At 38.7% G+C, this 15,730-nt stretch overlaps 2 protein-coding genes across 8 annotated transcripts in view; one reads left to right on the top strand and one right to left on the bottom strand.

The window, feature by feature from the left end:
• UBAC2 (UBA domain containing 2) overlaps positions 1-15,730 on the bottom strand; it is a 205,626-nt gene that overhangs the window by 68,245 nt on the left and 121,651 nt on the right. For all 6 annotated transcript variants that reach the window (XM_056555658.1, XM_056555657.1, XM_056555656.1 and 3 more), the window contains 2 exons: positions 5,781-5,904; positions 2,316-2,363 (listed from right to left, as the gene is read on the bottom strand). In XM_056555658.1, the coding sequence (XP_056411633.1) occupies positions 2,316-2,363; positions 5,781-5,904 (172 nt within the window). The remainder of the gene's footprint in view (positions 1-2,315; positions 2,364-5,780; positions 5,905-15,730) is intronic.
• GPR183 (G protein-coupled receptor 183) overlaps positions 1-15,730 on the top strand; it is a 53,794-nt gene that overhangs the window by 24,430 nt on the left and 13,634 nt on the right. The window contains exon 1 of one of the 2 annotated variants that reach the window (XM_056555653.1): positions 7,525-7,617. The exons of the other annotated variant lie outside the window; for it this stretch is intronic. The gene's annotated coding sequence lies outside the window, so the exon portion shown is untranslated. Of the gene's footprint in view, positions 1-7,524; positions 7,618-15,730 lie in introns of those variants that run through there. 2 annotated transcript variants of the gene reach the window in all.

Raw genomic sequence — 15,730 nt, 5'->3', positions numbered from 1 at the left:
GGAGATTTATCAAGACCTGTCCACCATAGCAACCAATCAGATCACTTCTTTCATTTTTCAGAGGCCTTTTCAAAAATGAAAAAAAGAGATCTGATTGGTTGCTATGGGCAACTTAGCAACTTTTCCTCCGGACAGGTTTTGAGAAATCTCCCCCAGTATGTGCAACCATCAGAGCATAAAGGAACGTTCCACCTCGCTTCACTGCATCTCATAGACTTAACCCTGCTAGATCTGACACTTAACACTGCTGTATATCAACTACAGAACACAGACTCATTATTACCACATCTGACAAAGTTTAGTCTATCAGATTTAGTCGAGTTTAGTATATCATACGTAGTAGTGCTAAATCTGTGTTCTGTTAGTTGTAGTAGTGGTCAGTCATGCACAGAAAAATTGATCCCTGTTAGATACAGTAGCAATAGTATTGAGTCTATTAAATGTGGTAGCTTACTGCTGCATTAATACTTCATCTGAGATGGCTCAGCTTTCCTGCATCTGATAGATTCCATACTAATAGATATGACAGGACACAAAAGCAGCACCGCTACATCTGACATAATGATCAGTGCTACATCTGATAGGCTTAGCATTGCAACATCTGATAATCACAGTTTTGCTATCTGACATATTCAGCTTTAAAAGTATCACAGTGACTCATTATGTGGCTAGGAAGGGGGGCTATTTGGTTCAACCATCTGCACATAATGATAAGAAGCAGACATTGAGGATTCTCCTCCTCTAATATACATTATGCAATGTTATATACAGCACCTCAATTAAGGTTGTACACCTCTGGACCTACTCCTAGACTCCAGCAGTGCAAACTAAGAACCCCCAACAGTGGTACTTTTTTCAACTGGTGTACTGTAGCACTAAGGCCTTCTGCTTAAAAAAAATAATTATTATTATTGTAATTATTGTGCATTATAAGTTTGTTTGTTTTAACATATGGTACTGTATAGAGGCATCAGTTGGTGGTATATGCACAATGCACTGCAGTGTAAGTAAACCCATACCCATTCACCCTTATTTACATGGCAACAAAGTGGGGAACAGCACTGGATCCATCCAATGTGCAAGTTATTGTCCAGATGGCCATTATTATACAATATTTTACTGTTAAAAAAGGCCAACATATACCCATAACATTGCTTTTGGAAACCAATAAATAAGCTCTTTTCTTGGCACAAGAACCACAGCCTCCAGTTTGGTGCGGTGGCCTCTGCCATTTGCCTTATTTATATGGCTTTTTCTCCATTGCATGTACATTCAGTGAGGTAACAATGGCATCCACTGTGGCCATTTTTAAAACAGTAATAAAGTATCTAAAATCATAAATAATACTCTGTGAAAAAGACTAAATATGTTATACAAGAACCATGTCTAGGTACAGGTAGATGTGTCTCTTTCATTCCTTGAAAGACTGCTTTCTCCTTGATTGTTGCACTTGTCATAGCCGCCATCTTTGAAAGGCCTTGTTTATCTAGGACCACCGAAAGAACAGCCAAGCTTTATTTCTGTTATTCCAATCTTTCACCTACTATTAGGCTGGATTTCTACCTGCCAGTTTTTCGGAAAACTGACACTGCTGTTTTTGAGCCAAAGCAAGATGTGGATCCAGCAGGAAGTGTATTCATTGCTTTTAAATACACTCATGGGTTTAGCTTGAAAACTGCAGTCACAGTATTCCAAAAAACCCAGCCTTACCCTGCATATGAACTCTTCCCTTTGCAGAAGGTGGTAAACAGACAATAGTCTGCTGTACTATACAAAAAATTAAAAAAAATGTGTTTTTGTGTTGCTGCACTTTACAAGAACAGTTTACTTGCAAAATATTAAACCCAGGTGGTTACATAAGTCTGCATGTGAGACAGTCTTTGCTCATTTGTTTTGGCATGATAAGCTTTTTAAGCGTACACATAGGGAGATTTAACGAAACTTGTGTGGAGGAATAGTGGTGCAATTGCCCATAGCAACCAATCAGCTTGCTTCTTTTGTTTTTAAAAAGGCCTCTGAAACATGAAAGACGCAACCTGATTAGTTGCTATGGGCAACTGCACCATTTTTACTCTACACATTTTACCACCTTTACCAGACAGTACCTGTACAGTAACTTCAGCGGAAACAGACAATTCTGACATGTGTAAAAAAGATCTAGAAATGTGTAGGAATAGCACTTTTTTTCACATAGATCTGTGATTTTTGACATACTGCACGTGTAGCAAAAAAAAAAAGTAGTTACTGAATCCTTAATGTAGTATTTAGCATAGATTTTAGGGATAGATAGGCAAATGATGCAACTGGGTACTTACCACACCACTTATGGCAACCACCAGCATATAGGGACTTGATGTTAAGAGCTAATCAGAATAAATAGAAATGTAAAGAATAAGTTAGTCACTGTACTAATTTTGAATTTATTTTTAAAATATAACCTTAAATAACCAGATATAAGGCCCATATATATATATTTACTACATTTTTTTCTAGCAAACCTGTCTTCAGGTGGTGTGTGGAATTGCAGCTCAGTTCCAATAACGTGAATGGAGCAAAGTTGTAATACCACACACAACCTGTGGACAGGTGTGGTGTGGTTTTTGGAAGAAATGAGCTCTGCTTTTCTATTCCTGGATAACCCTTTTAATGAGAAACATTTTTTAGGCCTTCAGGCAGCCATGTACACAAAGACTAGTGGGAATTAAATAATGTGGAGTCCCTATAAATCAGATCCTTACATGAGAACCCAAAATTCCTTAAACACAGTCCACACAGGAATCTATTCTGAACTGCTGCTGTCAGCATACACAGAACTGTGTATACGTTACTACTGGATATACTGACTGGAAACCATGGTCCTCTGTGTTGCAGAAAGAAAAACTTCTGATACACAAATATCGTATGTAGATTTTTGAATTTCACTATCTTGCAACACTGGTTTGCCAGGAAATTCACATCATTGTTCTGTGCAACCTTTATGCAACAATTTTGGATCGGGCATGATTATTCATTGATGATACTGCTTCTCCAACAGCTGTTTGTCCTAAAACTTCACTGGTCTCAAATGTGTGTCTTCTGTGGCCTCCCTGTTCCTCCTTGATAGACTTCAGCCCCCCCAGGCCTGATGCAGCTCTTATTACCTGGAGTGAACTAAATTGTATACATCTGAGCTGTGCAGGGCCTGTGTGTTACTACCATGAAAACAGATGTTGTGGGGGCCTTGGCTGGTGGTAGGATAGCAACAAGATGAGCTGGGACTAGCCACTATGCATTACGGAAACTCGCAAACTCTACGTAAACCTTCCAAAACCAGTAAATACATTAATAATAAAATCCAAAGGGCAAGGGAGGAGGTAATGGATCTAATAACAAACTTGATAATCGTTTACTATCATAACCAACAGCATAGTGAAGGATGCTCCATCTATACACAGGTTGTCCCAAGTGATCACTTTTTCACTGCCTTTACATTAGCTATAATAAACTTTGATTGCGTCAGTGCTTTGCTAAAACAAAAACAAAAATCGGAATAGCATTTAAATTGTGTGAATTTACAACACAGAAGAAGAATGCTAATGGTGATATCAGGGAAATAAACTGGGGTTAAATATGGAGAATGAATACAATTTTATGGAAAAAGTCACAATATTCCCAACTAGTTCAACAAAAGATATGATGGACTGGTCAAAGTATGTGGTCAGCACAGATTCCATTACTTATTTCTGTGTATAATCATATTACCACAGACAATGGAGAAGGCCCATTTGACTAATATTCTGGCATACCTCTTTACAGTCATGGCCGTAAATGTTGGCACCCCTGAAATGTTTCTACAAAATGAAGTATTTCTCACAGAAAAGGATTGCAGTAACACATGTTTTGTAATACACATGTTTATTCCCTTTGTGTGTATTGGAACTAAACCAAAAAAAGGAGGAAAAAAAGCAAATTGGACATAATGTCACACTAAACTCCAATAATGGGCTGGCCAAAATTATTGGCACCCTTAACTTAATATTTGGTTGCACACCCTTTGGAAAAAATTACTATAATCATTAATAAGCTTCTTACACCTCTCAGTCGGAATGTTGGACCACTCTTCCTTTGCAAACTGCTCCAGGTCTCTCTTATTGGAAGGGCACCTTTTCCCAACAGCAATTTTAAGATCTCTCCACAGGTGTTCAATGGGATTTAGATCTGGACTCATTGCTGGCCACTTCAGAACTCTCCAGCGCTCTGTTGCCATCCATTTCTGGGTGCTTTTTGACATATGTTTGGGGTCATTGTCCTGCTGGAAGACCCAAGATCTCGGATGCAAACCCAGTTTTCTGACACTGGGCTGTACAGTGTGACCCAAAATCCGTTGGTCATCCTCAGATTTCATGATGCCTTGCACACATTCAAGGCACCCAGTGCCAGAGGCAGCAAAACAACCCCAAAACATCATTGAACCTCCACCATATTTCACTGTAGGTACTGAGTTCTTTTCTTTGTAGGCCTCATTACGTTTTCAGTAAACAGTAGAATGATGTGCTTTACCAAAAAGCTCTATCTTGGTCTCATCTGTCTGGATTTTGGCTTACTCAAGTTCATTTTGGCAAAATGTAGTCTTGCTTTTTTATGTATCTGTGTAAGCAGTGGGGTCCTCCAGGGTCTCCTACCATAGCGTTTCATTTCATTTAAATGTCGACGGATAGTTTGCCCTGACATTGATGTTCCCTGAGCCTGCAGGACAGCTTGAATATCTTTGGAACTTGTTTGGGGCTGCTTATCTACCATCCAGAGTATCCTGCGTTGACACCTTTCATCAATTTTTCTCTTCCGTCCAGGCCCAGGGAGATCAGCTACAGTGCCATGGGTTGCAAACGTCTTGGTAATATTGCGCACCGTGGAAAAAGGCAAATCTAGATCTCTGGAGATGGACTTTTTCCACAGTTTTGTTCTCAAGTCCTCAGACAGTTCTCTTCTCTTCTTTCTGTTGTTCATGCTTAGTGTGGCACACACAGACAAACAATGCAAAGACTAAGTGAACTTCTCTCCTTTTTATCTGCTTTCAGGTGTGATTTTTATGTTGCTCACACCTGTTACTTGACCAAGGTGAGTTTAAAAGAGCATCACATGCTTAAAACAAGCTTATTTTTCCACAATATTGAAAGGTGCCAATAATTTCATCTGGCCCATTTTTGGAGTTTGGTGTGACATTATGTCCAATTTGCTTTTTTTCCTCCCTTTTTTTGTTTAGTTCCAATACACACAAAGGGAATAAACATGTGTATAGCAAAATATGTGTTACTGCAATATTTTTCTGTGAGAAATACTTCATTTTCTGCCAACATTTACGGCCATAACTGTATATGACAGTCCCAGTTTATAGCTGGAAAAGACAGAATTAGCAGGTGCTTGCTCCCATTTTAGAAGATTGTAAGGAGCCACCCAGAGATGGACAATTCCTTTGTACAGGCTATACATTTCAGAATGTTGGGAAGGTTGTGAGTTTCCTAATTCACATATTGGTTTTCTGGATTGTGTTACTGAGTTTGTAGCAAATTTAGTGTTCTGCTTTAGTATATGTGATGCTTATTCTAGCTGCAGCAAGCAGTAACAAAAGTACAGAGGTTGGTCAAAAACTGTAGGTGATTTCCCTTTTTTTCTGAATTTTTTTTCTTCCTGACTGCATGTTTGTATATGGATTAAAATGTACATTCTATGTGAAATGATGGGAAAAAAAGGACCAGACATATGAGCTGTATTCACGATATTAAAGATTAAACTTTACCTACCTGTAGTCCCACTATGTACACTAAAGTTTTATTGGTAATAGGAAACCAGCCAAATATGTGAGCCAATGGCACTCGTGGCACGGAGCAATAAAACGGCACAAACAATGCGAAGACAGGAGATAAACTGTGGAGGAAAGTAAAAGAAATAATTCAATACGGGCACATGAAACCATCATGAGGTAGAACACTATTCAAACATATTCTACGATCACCTGGACCTTTTACTATGTCTAAAGCAAAAACCTGCATATTGGTAATTTTTAGGGATCGACCGATATCGATTCTTTAGGGCCGATACCGATAATCTGTCACCTTTCAGGCCGATAGCCGATAACTTATACCGATATTCCGGTATAAGTTATCGGCTATTTAAACCCCCCGACAGGGCAGAAGCCGTTGCAGATCAATGATTTAAAGCGGGCGCTATAAATCAATGAACTGCAGTGGATTTTGCGGTGCCAGAGACCACCCCCGCCAGCTTCTCTCACCCTGCCTGTCCTGGGGTCCTGAGTCTAACCACCACAGTTGCCCCATCGCCCCCCCCCCCCCCCCATCCTCTGCAGGAGCCAGAAGGATCGCGGACCCCGGGAACAGGTAATTATAACACTGGGGATGGGGAGAGGCGATGGGGCGGCAGCGGTATGTGGGCAGAGGATAGGGGGGAGGTGATGGGGCAGCGGTATGTGGGCAGAGGATGGGGGAGGCAATGGGGCAGCGGTGGCGGTATGTGGGCAGAGGATGGGAGGAGGCAATGGGGCAGCTGCAGTGGTATGTGGGCAGAGGATGGGGGGAGGCAATGGGGCAGCGGCGGCGACGGTCGTCTCTGGCCGGGGGGCAGGGCATTATCGGCAAGGTAATTGCCGATTCCAATAATGTCCAAAATCATGATTATCGGCCGATAATATCGGCCAAACCGATAATCGGTCGATCCCTAGTAATGTTCAATAAAAAATGATACATGGTAGGTATACAAATACATAGCAGCTATTCATATACATAGCCTTATGATAAAGTGCCAAGAACAAAGATGTTTAGGAAAATAGTGATGAATAAATAAAACTGGAAAACGAATTGTGGGGCCTACACAAAAATGAGGACCCCCCAATCTCATCCAGCCTGCTTGCACCAGTCAGAGGTGGTCAGGAAGCCAAAAAAAAAAAAAAAAGCAGAGCGGGCTGTTTTAAGCTGTTTACATAACTACGACGGAGATTAATGGCAGTGATGGGAATAGCATTGCACCGCAAACTACGCATTTTCCATAAATCAGGCATAAAAACTAAACTTACAACATAATCCGTCTATGAAAAGGGAAAGAAAGAGAAGTTAAACCCTTTAAATTAGGCAATTCTTCCTAGAAGAAGAGAAAAAGGAAGCCCATTTTGCCGCAACGCAAAAATGTCTGGTGAACCATAGTCCTTGCTGTTCTTTAAATGTCAAAGTTAAAAATGTATACATCATAGCAGAAATATGTAACAAGCTTGAGTGTACAGTACCAAATTTATAGTATGTGGAACAACACATATGCTGCTAAAGTGGGTCACAATGCTCAAAACAAACACCAGATTCTGCTCTATAAGCCTACACTTCTGACAACGCCCCCTGATCTTATTGATTAAATAATAATTAAATGAACACCGGCGTTAATATTGTGCTTTCGGCTTTCACTTCTTACACCCCAGATGCTGACGGGCAGCAAGTAAGATGTTCTAACCACAAGAACAAAAAAATGCTGATTATGACACCTCTGAAGGCAAAGGAAACTTCTCTTGAAATCACAAGGAGGGAACATTTATCTCAGCCACTTAGAAGAAAACAGACGGAGACACACATCAGCTCTGTAAGTATCTCATTATATAGAATGGCAAGCAATATGATCTGGATAACCCAACAGGGCTCTCACATGTAGAACCCATTTACCAAGCATTGTAAGGAGGAGAGAAATAAAGGGACCATTTAAAACTCTTGTTTTCTCAAATCAAAAACGTAATTTGCATTTTTTTTTAAAGAAAACAAAAAGTACCGTAGTTCTAGAACAGTATCACGGGTGAAGATGTGTTAATTTATGTGAATGTAAACTTATAATAGGGGACTGTAGTGCCAGTGGTCATCTTATACACACTGCAGCCCTGATAATGCACTTCAGAAAATACGTTTATTTTATGGAATTGTTGTTTATGCAGTTTTCTCTGATGCATGTTTGTTTTTACAAATAATGACTTTTGATGGGTAACAAATACCTTTATTTAAAAAAAAGGAAGACAGTTCTTATACCACTGTCAAAAAAATCCCTTTAGGGACTATAATGGTCTACTTACAAGGACTAGTTAAAAACCAATACATTGTGCCCTTTTTACCTAATTGGGAATGAGTCCATTAACTAGAATTATTTTATAGAACATGGGACTGTAAAATGATTCACCGAAATCAATTATTCTTTAAATGAGGAACTTATGGTTGTGTTATATTTTGGGCAATAGACATTATCACACAAATAAAAGGCAACTTTCTTTAACATGAGAAGCTTTAAAATCTGAAAGGTCATATCTTTTGGATTATACGTTAAAGGATAAAAAAAAGTTGTGTGAGCAAAAGGACAGGCTTGTCTTCACAAGAAGTGAAAAATAGTCATCGAATTACCGTACAAGCCTTGGCAGATAGCTTCTGCTTTATAATTCTGAAAGTAAAATGTGTCTGAATGAATGTAAACCTCAAAGAATACTCAATTCTTGACCACAATGTCTGGTTGACAACATTAAGGACAGTTTTCCTATCAACTGTATAGTAAGAAAGCAGACATTAAAATATTAAATTGGGGGTTGTAGACACAGGGAGTGCAAAAACAGCTGCATTGGCTAAATGCACTAGATGGGGCACAATTATCAATGAAACCATTGTGTCACCATACTATAACAGCCACATCACTATTAACAATCCTTTAAGGCAGATTAGGATTGGATCCTGAAGTAGGGAAGAGTATAAATATAATATACGGTAATATAAAACAACATAACTTTCCTCTCTCTTGTATCCACATGCGGCTTGTCATAAAAAAACTGCATCACAAGTCTTCGGAGGTTATTCGCATTTCAGACATTTTTGGCATAACCACAGTTTGTGCCATAAATGTCTGACAGGTACAGGTCCCAGAGGTAGAAGCCACCAGTATGGAAAGTACAGGGTCAAGACTCTAATCCCATCTAGTGGGGTGGTTGCCTGCTGCCTCTAGTGGTAGAAAGAATGGAGCGGTAGCCTTCACATGCATGTATGCAATTCCATGTGGGGTCACATTACCATTTTTTAACTATCACAGAAGTGAATAAATAAGGTAGCAATGCAGATGCTCAAACACTCTTCCATTCTCTCTCGACCTGGTTGTGGAGGCCAACTTATCAGAGAAGATAGGTGTAAATGAAATCCCAATCTCAACATAGGAATGGATTCCAGAGGTGGGACCGACATCTATCAGAACTTTAGGACATACCCTGGGGTTATGGCATATATGTCTGAGATGGGAATGTCCTATGAAGTGTCTAATAAACAGCTCATTGACTGTTTCCAATGACAAGAAGCTAAATTGTTTATGCAGTTCTGGGCTATAACATGAGCTATTTCTTAGGCTCAGTGTAAAAACAAGTAAAGGAAAGTCTAAAAATCATGTAATAGAAATCTATTCCAGTGTATTCTGTGGCTCATTTATTTTCCCTGCTTTCAAGACGATCACCAATCATTGGCTACAGTGGTGTTTTACCTTGGCCAGTGATTGGTTAAGCAGGCAGGACCTGCTGAGACACCGTCTCAGAAACAGGAAGAAGAGATTAGGAGTGGGGGACCAGAAGAAGCTGCAACAAGAGATGTGAGCAGGGTAGGCAAGTATCCCTTTTTTATTTTTTAAACAGCCCTAACATAAAAAAAAAATACTAAAATACTATACATGCAAGAGACTTACTGGAAAACTACCATTATGCTATTGTCATTAGTTGATTATTCACAAAAAAAAAAAACAGACCAGAAAAGGAATGTTTGTGTGTGTGATCCCCACCCACATCTTTATTAGACTGAAAACAAGTCAAACTATAGATCTCAGTAAACCTATTTGCTAAGCAATATATATTCTTGTAGTGCTGTCTCTGTACTTGTCTACCTAGGTAAGGGTGGAACGAGTAGTTTGTGCACCTCACAACAAAGTTAGCAAATGGAGACCTTTCACATAAGTGCCAAGTAATGCTATAGAAAGTCAATCCTCGCTCATTAAAAATTTGCATTTTTACAGGGAAATTGCCTGAAATGGAACAGCTGCAGGAATGATTGTTCAAAACTGGACAATCATGAGGGTTAAATTTCAATTGCCAACTCCCTCCCCCCCCCCTCTCTAAAAAATGTTTTAAAAAATAATAAAAATAAATAAATAAACACTACAGAACTGGAGTATGACAGTCACTCCCAAAACCAGGACCCACACTCTAGTCTTATATGACTGTAACAGGGTTGATGTTCCTGGAGGGATATGCCAGGAACATGATATGGGAAATTATTTAGGTAAACTACAAGAATGGTCAGAACTCTGACAACTGACATCTAATGGATAAGTTCAAGATAATGCACCTGGGGCGTAAAAACCCAAGGGCAGAATACACTCCTAACCCAAGTATCTGAGAAAGGTGATTTTGGAGTCATTTCAGAAAACTTTAAAGGTAGGCAGAGGCTGTAACAGAGCTGCAGGAAATGTTAGCAGAATGCTTGGATGCATAGGGAGAGGTATAAGCAGTAGAAAGAGGGAAGTGCTCATGCTGCTGTACAAAGCATTGGTGAGTACTATCTCCAGAAGGATATAGATATTTTGGAGAGAGTTCAGAGAAAAGCTACTAAGCTAGGCCATGGACTGCAGAATAAAACTTACCAGGAAAGGTTATAGGACCTTAACATGTACAGCTTGGAAGAAAGAGGAGACTGAGGGGATATGAACTTTTATATGCATAAAGGGAATCAACACGGAGAGAGGAGGAGGAGAGCATATTTTAAAGGAAGAAAACTACCACAAGACATAGGCACCGTTTTATATTAGAGGGGCAAAGGTTTATGAAGTAATATCAGGAAGTATTACTTTACTGCAAGAGTAGTGGATGCATGGAATAGCCTTCCTGCAGAAAGTGGTAGCTGCAAATACAGTGAAGGTGTATAAGCATGCATGGGATAAGCATAAGGCTATGCTTCATATAAGATAGGGCCAGGGACTATTCATAATATTTAGAATATTTGCCAGACTAGATGGACCGAATAGTTCTGCTGCCACTTCAATGTTTCTAAAATGGTTCACAATATTTTGAGCATTTTACACATTAGGCAAGAAATTTTATAATGAACCAACCAAGCTGGTCCCCCCTCCACACCGCACTGCACACACAGGGCTGCGGCCGGAGAGCCCTGTGTGTATGCTCATAGGAGAATACGAAAGTCAGGACTTTTTCAGATGATTAGCATGTAGAATTCCATGTAGATTTGCTTCACTTAAATTCTATTAAATGAATCTGCAGCTTTCAGTATGGAAGCCATGAGAACAATGAGCAAGATTTAGATTATGAAATCTGTGGTACAGTCTTTATTCCTTGGCGATTTTTTGCTAAGCACGTGAACTGGGCTTACAACTCTGCACTGATATGCATTGTTGAAAGGATTTAGGTGTGAAATCCAGGATCTTACATGATAAATGAATTTAGAAGGCTGATTTCACACTGTGTGAGCAGTGTATGTCTAACATGTGCACCACAGAAGGTTCCCAATTACCTGACAAATGCCACAAAACCTAAATTTGAACCAATATAGCCCTACCCTAAATTGGCTAAAAAAATTAATATATGAAGGGGTTAGGAAAACCAATAATATACACCTATAAGCGCACTAGATGCGCACACATGTAACCCCAAATGAGGTAAATGTAAATAAATAAATACAATTCATTTGAAAAATAATTTTTATGAAGTCAATTCATCTTAACAAAGATACAATACACACGAGGACAGAATAAAAATGCATGAGTATGGTTAAAATTTTTCTAAAAAATGTGTATATATAAATATAAAATTGTCTATAACTATATAGACCAAATAAATCAATAGGATACAGGAGGGGAGTCGAAAAAGTGCCAAAAGAAGAATATGTATAAATAAATAAATCTATACAGATTGAGTAAAACGCTGCTGCACAAAAAAGAGGGAAGGTGAAAGCGAGTGAAATCCAAAAAGTGATAAATAACACTGGCCAAAAAAATGCCTAGAACGTGTGGCAAACACACAATTGGAGGAGATAAAAGTTCTAAAGTGCATATGTGCAAAGAAACTTAATACAATAGGACACTTCAAATAGTGACTGTGCAAAAACGATAGCAGCTGCAGTAATAGCAGCAATGATACACATAAGGCAGTACTCCGCAGCTCCACTCCGGTACTCTGATGCGTTTCGCTAAGGGCTGTGTCAAGGCCTTGACTCCTTGACAACGCGTTGGAGCACTGCCTTGTATGTATCATTGCTGCTATCACTGCCGCTGCTATCGTTTTTGCACTGTCACTATTTGAAATGTGCTATTGGATTTAGTTTCTTTGCACGTATGCACTTTATAACTTATCTCCAATTGTATGTTTGGCACATGTTCTAGGTGTTTTTTGGCCAGTGTTATTTATCACTTTTTGGATTTCACTCCCTTTCACCTTTCCCCCCTCCTGTCCAGATTAATTTATTTATACATATTCTTTTTTGGCACTTTTTGGACTCCCCTCCTGTCTCCTATTGATTTATTTGATCTATATAGTTATAGACAATTTTATATTTATATACACACTTTTTTATAAAAAAATTTAACCATACTCATGCATTTTTATTCTGTCCTGTGTGTGTATTATACCTCTGTTATGATGAATTGATTTAATAAAAATTATATTTCATGTGAATTTTATTCATTTATTTACATTTACATGTGTGTGCATCTAGTGCGCATATAGGTGTATAAAACCTACATTTCAGTAGTATCTGTCAGGGTTTGAAGGCTGGTATATTGCATATTACTATAAAAAAAAAAACACAGAGAAACAGCGTGTATAGATAAACAATTAATGAAGCTTTATTGAGAAAAAATTCATAAAAACATACATATTAAAAATGAACACCATGGTTCACCTAATATGGAAAACATAAAAGGAGACACAGACAGGACACTGAAGATATGGCGGTGGGCGCTCAATCAGCTGTGGTATTGTATTAGTATAACAGTACATAAATAATAAAGTGCATAACAGAGATGCCAATGATTAAGGTGCTGCTATGTTACAAGTGATACAGTAAATAAACAACATAGAAATCAAAACAAAGTGCATTTCATAATTACCAAGTGGTACAAGAGAGCGAAACTGCCAAAACATACTGCCAAAACCCGACGTTTCGCCACGGATGCTTCTTCCTCTGTGGTGAAACGTCGGGTTTTGGCGGGGTGGTTTCGCTCTCTTGTACCACTTGGTAATTATGAAATGCACTTTGTTTTGATTTCTATGTTGTTTATTTACTGTATCACTTGTAACATAGCAGCACCTTAATCATTGGCATCTCTGTTATGCACTTTATTATTTACAGTATGTACTGTTATACTAATACAATACCACAGCTGATTGAGCACCCACTGCCATATCTTCAGTGTCCTGTCTGTTTCTCCTTTTATGTTTTCCATATTAGGTGAACCATGGTGTTCATTTTTAATATGTATGTTTTTATGATTTTTTATCTCAATAAAGTTTCATTAATTGTTTATCTATACACGCTGTTTCTCTGTGGGTTTTTTACATTCATCTTATGCGTGGGATTCTCTACGTTATTTGGGGACCCCTGTGGTTTATTGCATATTACTATAGTATTCCATAGTAAAAAATAAAAAAAGTGATCCTGTAAAAAGAACAAACAAAATCAAAAACACTTACCGTACACAGTACTGTATGGTATATATTTTTTTTTTTAACATGTATAATGAATGCCATCCATCGTTGATAGATGTTGGAGATAAACGTCAGGGAGTCTCCCAGATGTATACCTCTGACTGACAGTGTGAGAAGCAGTATGAAATCAGCCTTAGATGTTATAAGCAATAAGGCTTTAATTTGCTTTCCTAAAGTAGGACCTTTCCGCAGGTTTTTAGGGTATAAAGTAAGGGCATGGCTATATAGGGTTATTGACCTTGAATCCCTACACACAGAACCCTCCAGTGCCGAGAGCGAAAAGACAAAAAAGTATGGTACCTAAGAGCCACTAGGCTGTACAGTAATCCCTGCCTCTCCCCTGTAATCCAGCAGCCAGAACGAACGTCCATGAGCTCCAAAGCTTAATTGTATACATTTTTTAACTCTGATATCTGGTCAATGAACTAATGAGAAGTATGTAACGATGCAGGGTCAAATGCTCTTATTTTATACCCTATAAGTAGAGATGAGCGAACTTACAGTAAATTCGATTCGTCACCAACTTCTCGGTTCGGCAGTTGATGACTTATCCTGCATCAATGAGTTCAGCTTTCAGGTGCTCTGGTGGGCTGGAAAAGGTGGATACAGTCCTAGGAAAGAGTCTCCTAGGACTGTATCCACCTTTTACAGCCCACCGGAGCACCTGAAAGCTGAACTATTTATGCAGGAAAAGTCATCAACTGCCGAGCCAAGACGAATCAAATTTACTGTAAGTTCAAATTTACTGTAAGTTCGCTCATCTCTACCTATAAGCCTGACAATGTAATAATATCTATCCATAGGAATGCACTGCACGAAAACTGTACGGATTAGGTGTCCCATTAGTATTTTGCTCCAATTTGAGGATACATTCAAGTTGCCTCACAGAGTTATAGAAAGGTAACAAAGCCCAGCAGTTCCTGAAGAAGCCTACCAAAGATCTAGTTTTATGGGTAATCATTTTTAGAGGAAACAATATTTAAATTGCGTGAGAGATTTACCACAATGTAAAAATCCAATGGTTTAAAAAGTTCCAAAAAAGTGAAATCTGTTCTAACTCCGGTCATTAATTATGACATAACTGGTACAATAAGTATGCCAAAAATGTATGTACAAAAACTAAAAATTCCTTACACACAAAACAGACAAACAATTCTAAATCTCATGATGATTGTGCTGTGCTGTAAGGTGCTAACCACAGACAATGGTGACTAGGCACTGGTACCAGGAACCAACACAGCTTCTTCATCTGTAAAAAACCACTTCCCTGTAAAAATACTCTTATTTTATCTCATAGTAAATAGAGTAAAAGAACTATGTATAGAAGTAGTCTTTTTGTCTGCCATGTACATTCCCAGGGATGTGAATAACATCTACTGTGATCTTTTGAGTAACACCTTTTCTGGTACCTCTGCATCCATATCCAAGTTGGGCCACCAGGTTTTGCTGGCTTCTAGCCAAGTTGGCAAACAATCAAGATGAAATAGCAATAAGAGAGGACCAGCCAGTATTCACCAGAGAATCTACTGTGTTGTACTGTGCCTTGGTTATAAAATGTATGAATAAAATGGAAATGTTACTGCATTATTCCATGTGGGATACACTTATTAACAAACACAGGGTACAATAAAGTGCATTCAGAAATCAGGCAAAAACAAGCTCCCCTCCGCGCACGGATTCACACCCAGCTTGGTACATCTCTGGACACTTGTAGAAAGTACAGACAATCCAGCACTTATAGGGCTACTCCGGTGGAAAACCTTTTATTTTTTTAAATCAATTGGTGCCAGAAACTTAAACAGATTTGTAAAGGACTTCTATAAAAAATTCTTAATCCTTCCAGTACTTACAGATGTATACTACAAAGGAAATTCTTTTCTTTTGGGATTTATTTTCTGTCACGACCACAGTGCTCTCTGCTGACACCCCTGTCCATTTTAGGAACTGTTCAAAGCAGCATATGTTTGCTATGGGGAT

The sequence above is a fragment of the Hyla sarda genome, chromosome 2 (genome assembly GCF_029499605.1).
Source record: "Hyla sarda isolate aHylSar1 chromosome 2, aHylSar1.hap1, whole genome shotgun sequence".
Lineage (NCBI taxonomy): Eukaryota > Metazoa > Chordata > Amphibia > Anura > Hylidae > Hyla > Hyla sarda.
The sequence above is the reverse complement of the archived record's forward strand: the minus strand, read 5'-3'. Positions and strand labels throughout refer to the sequence as shown.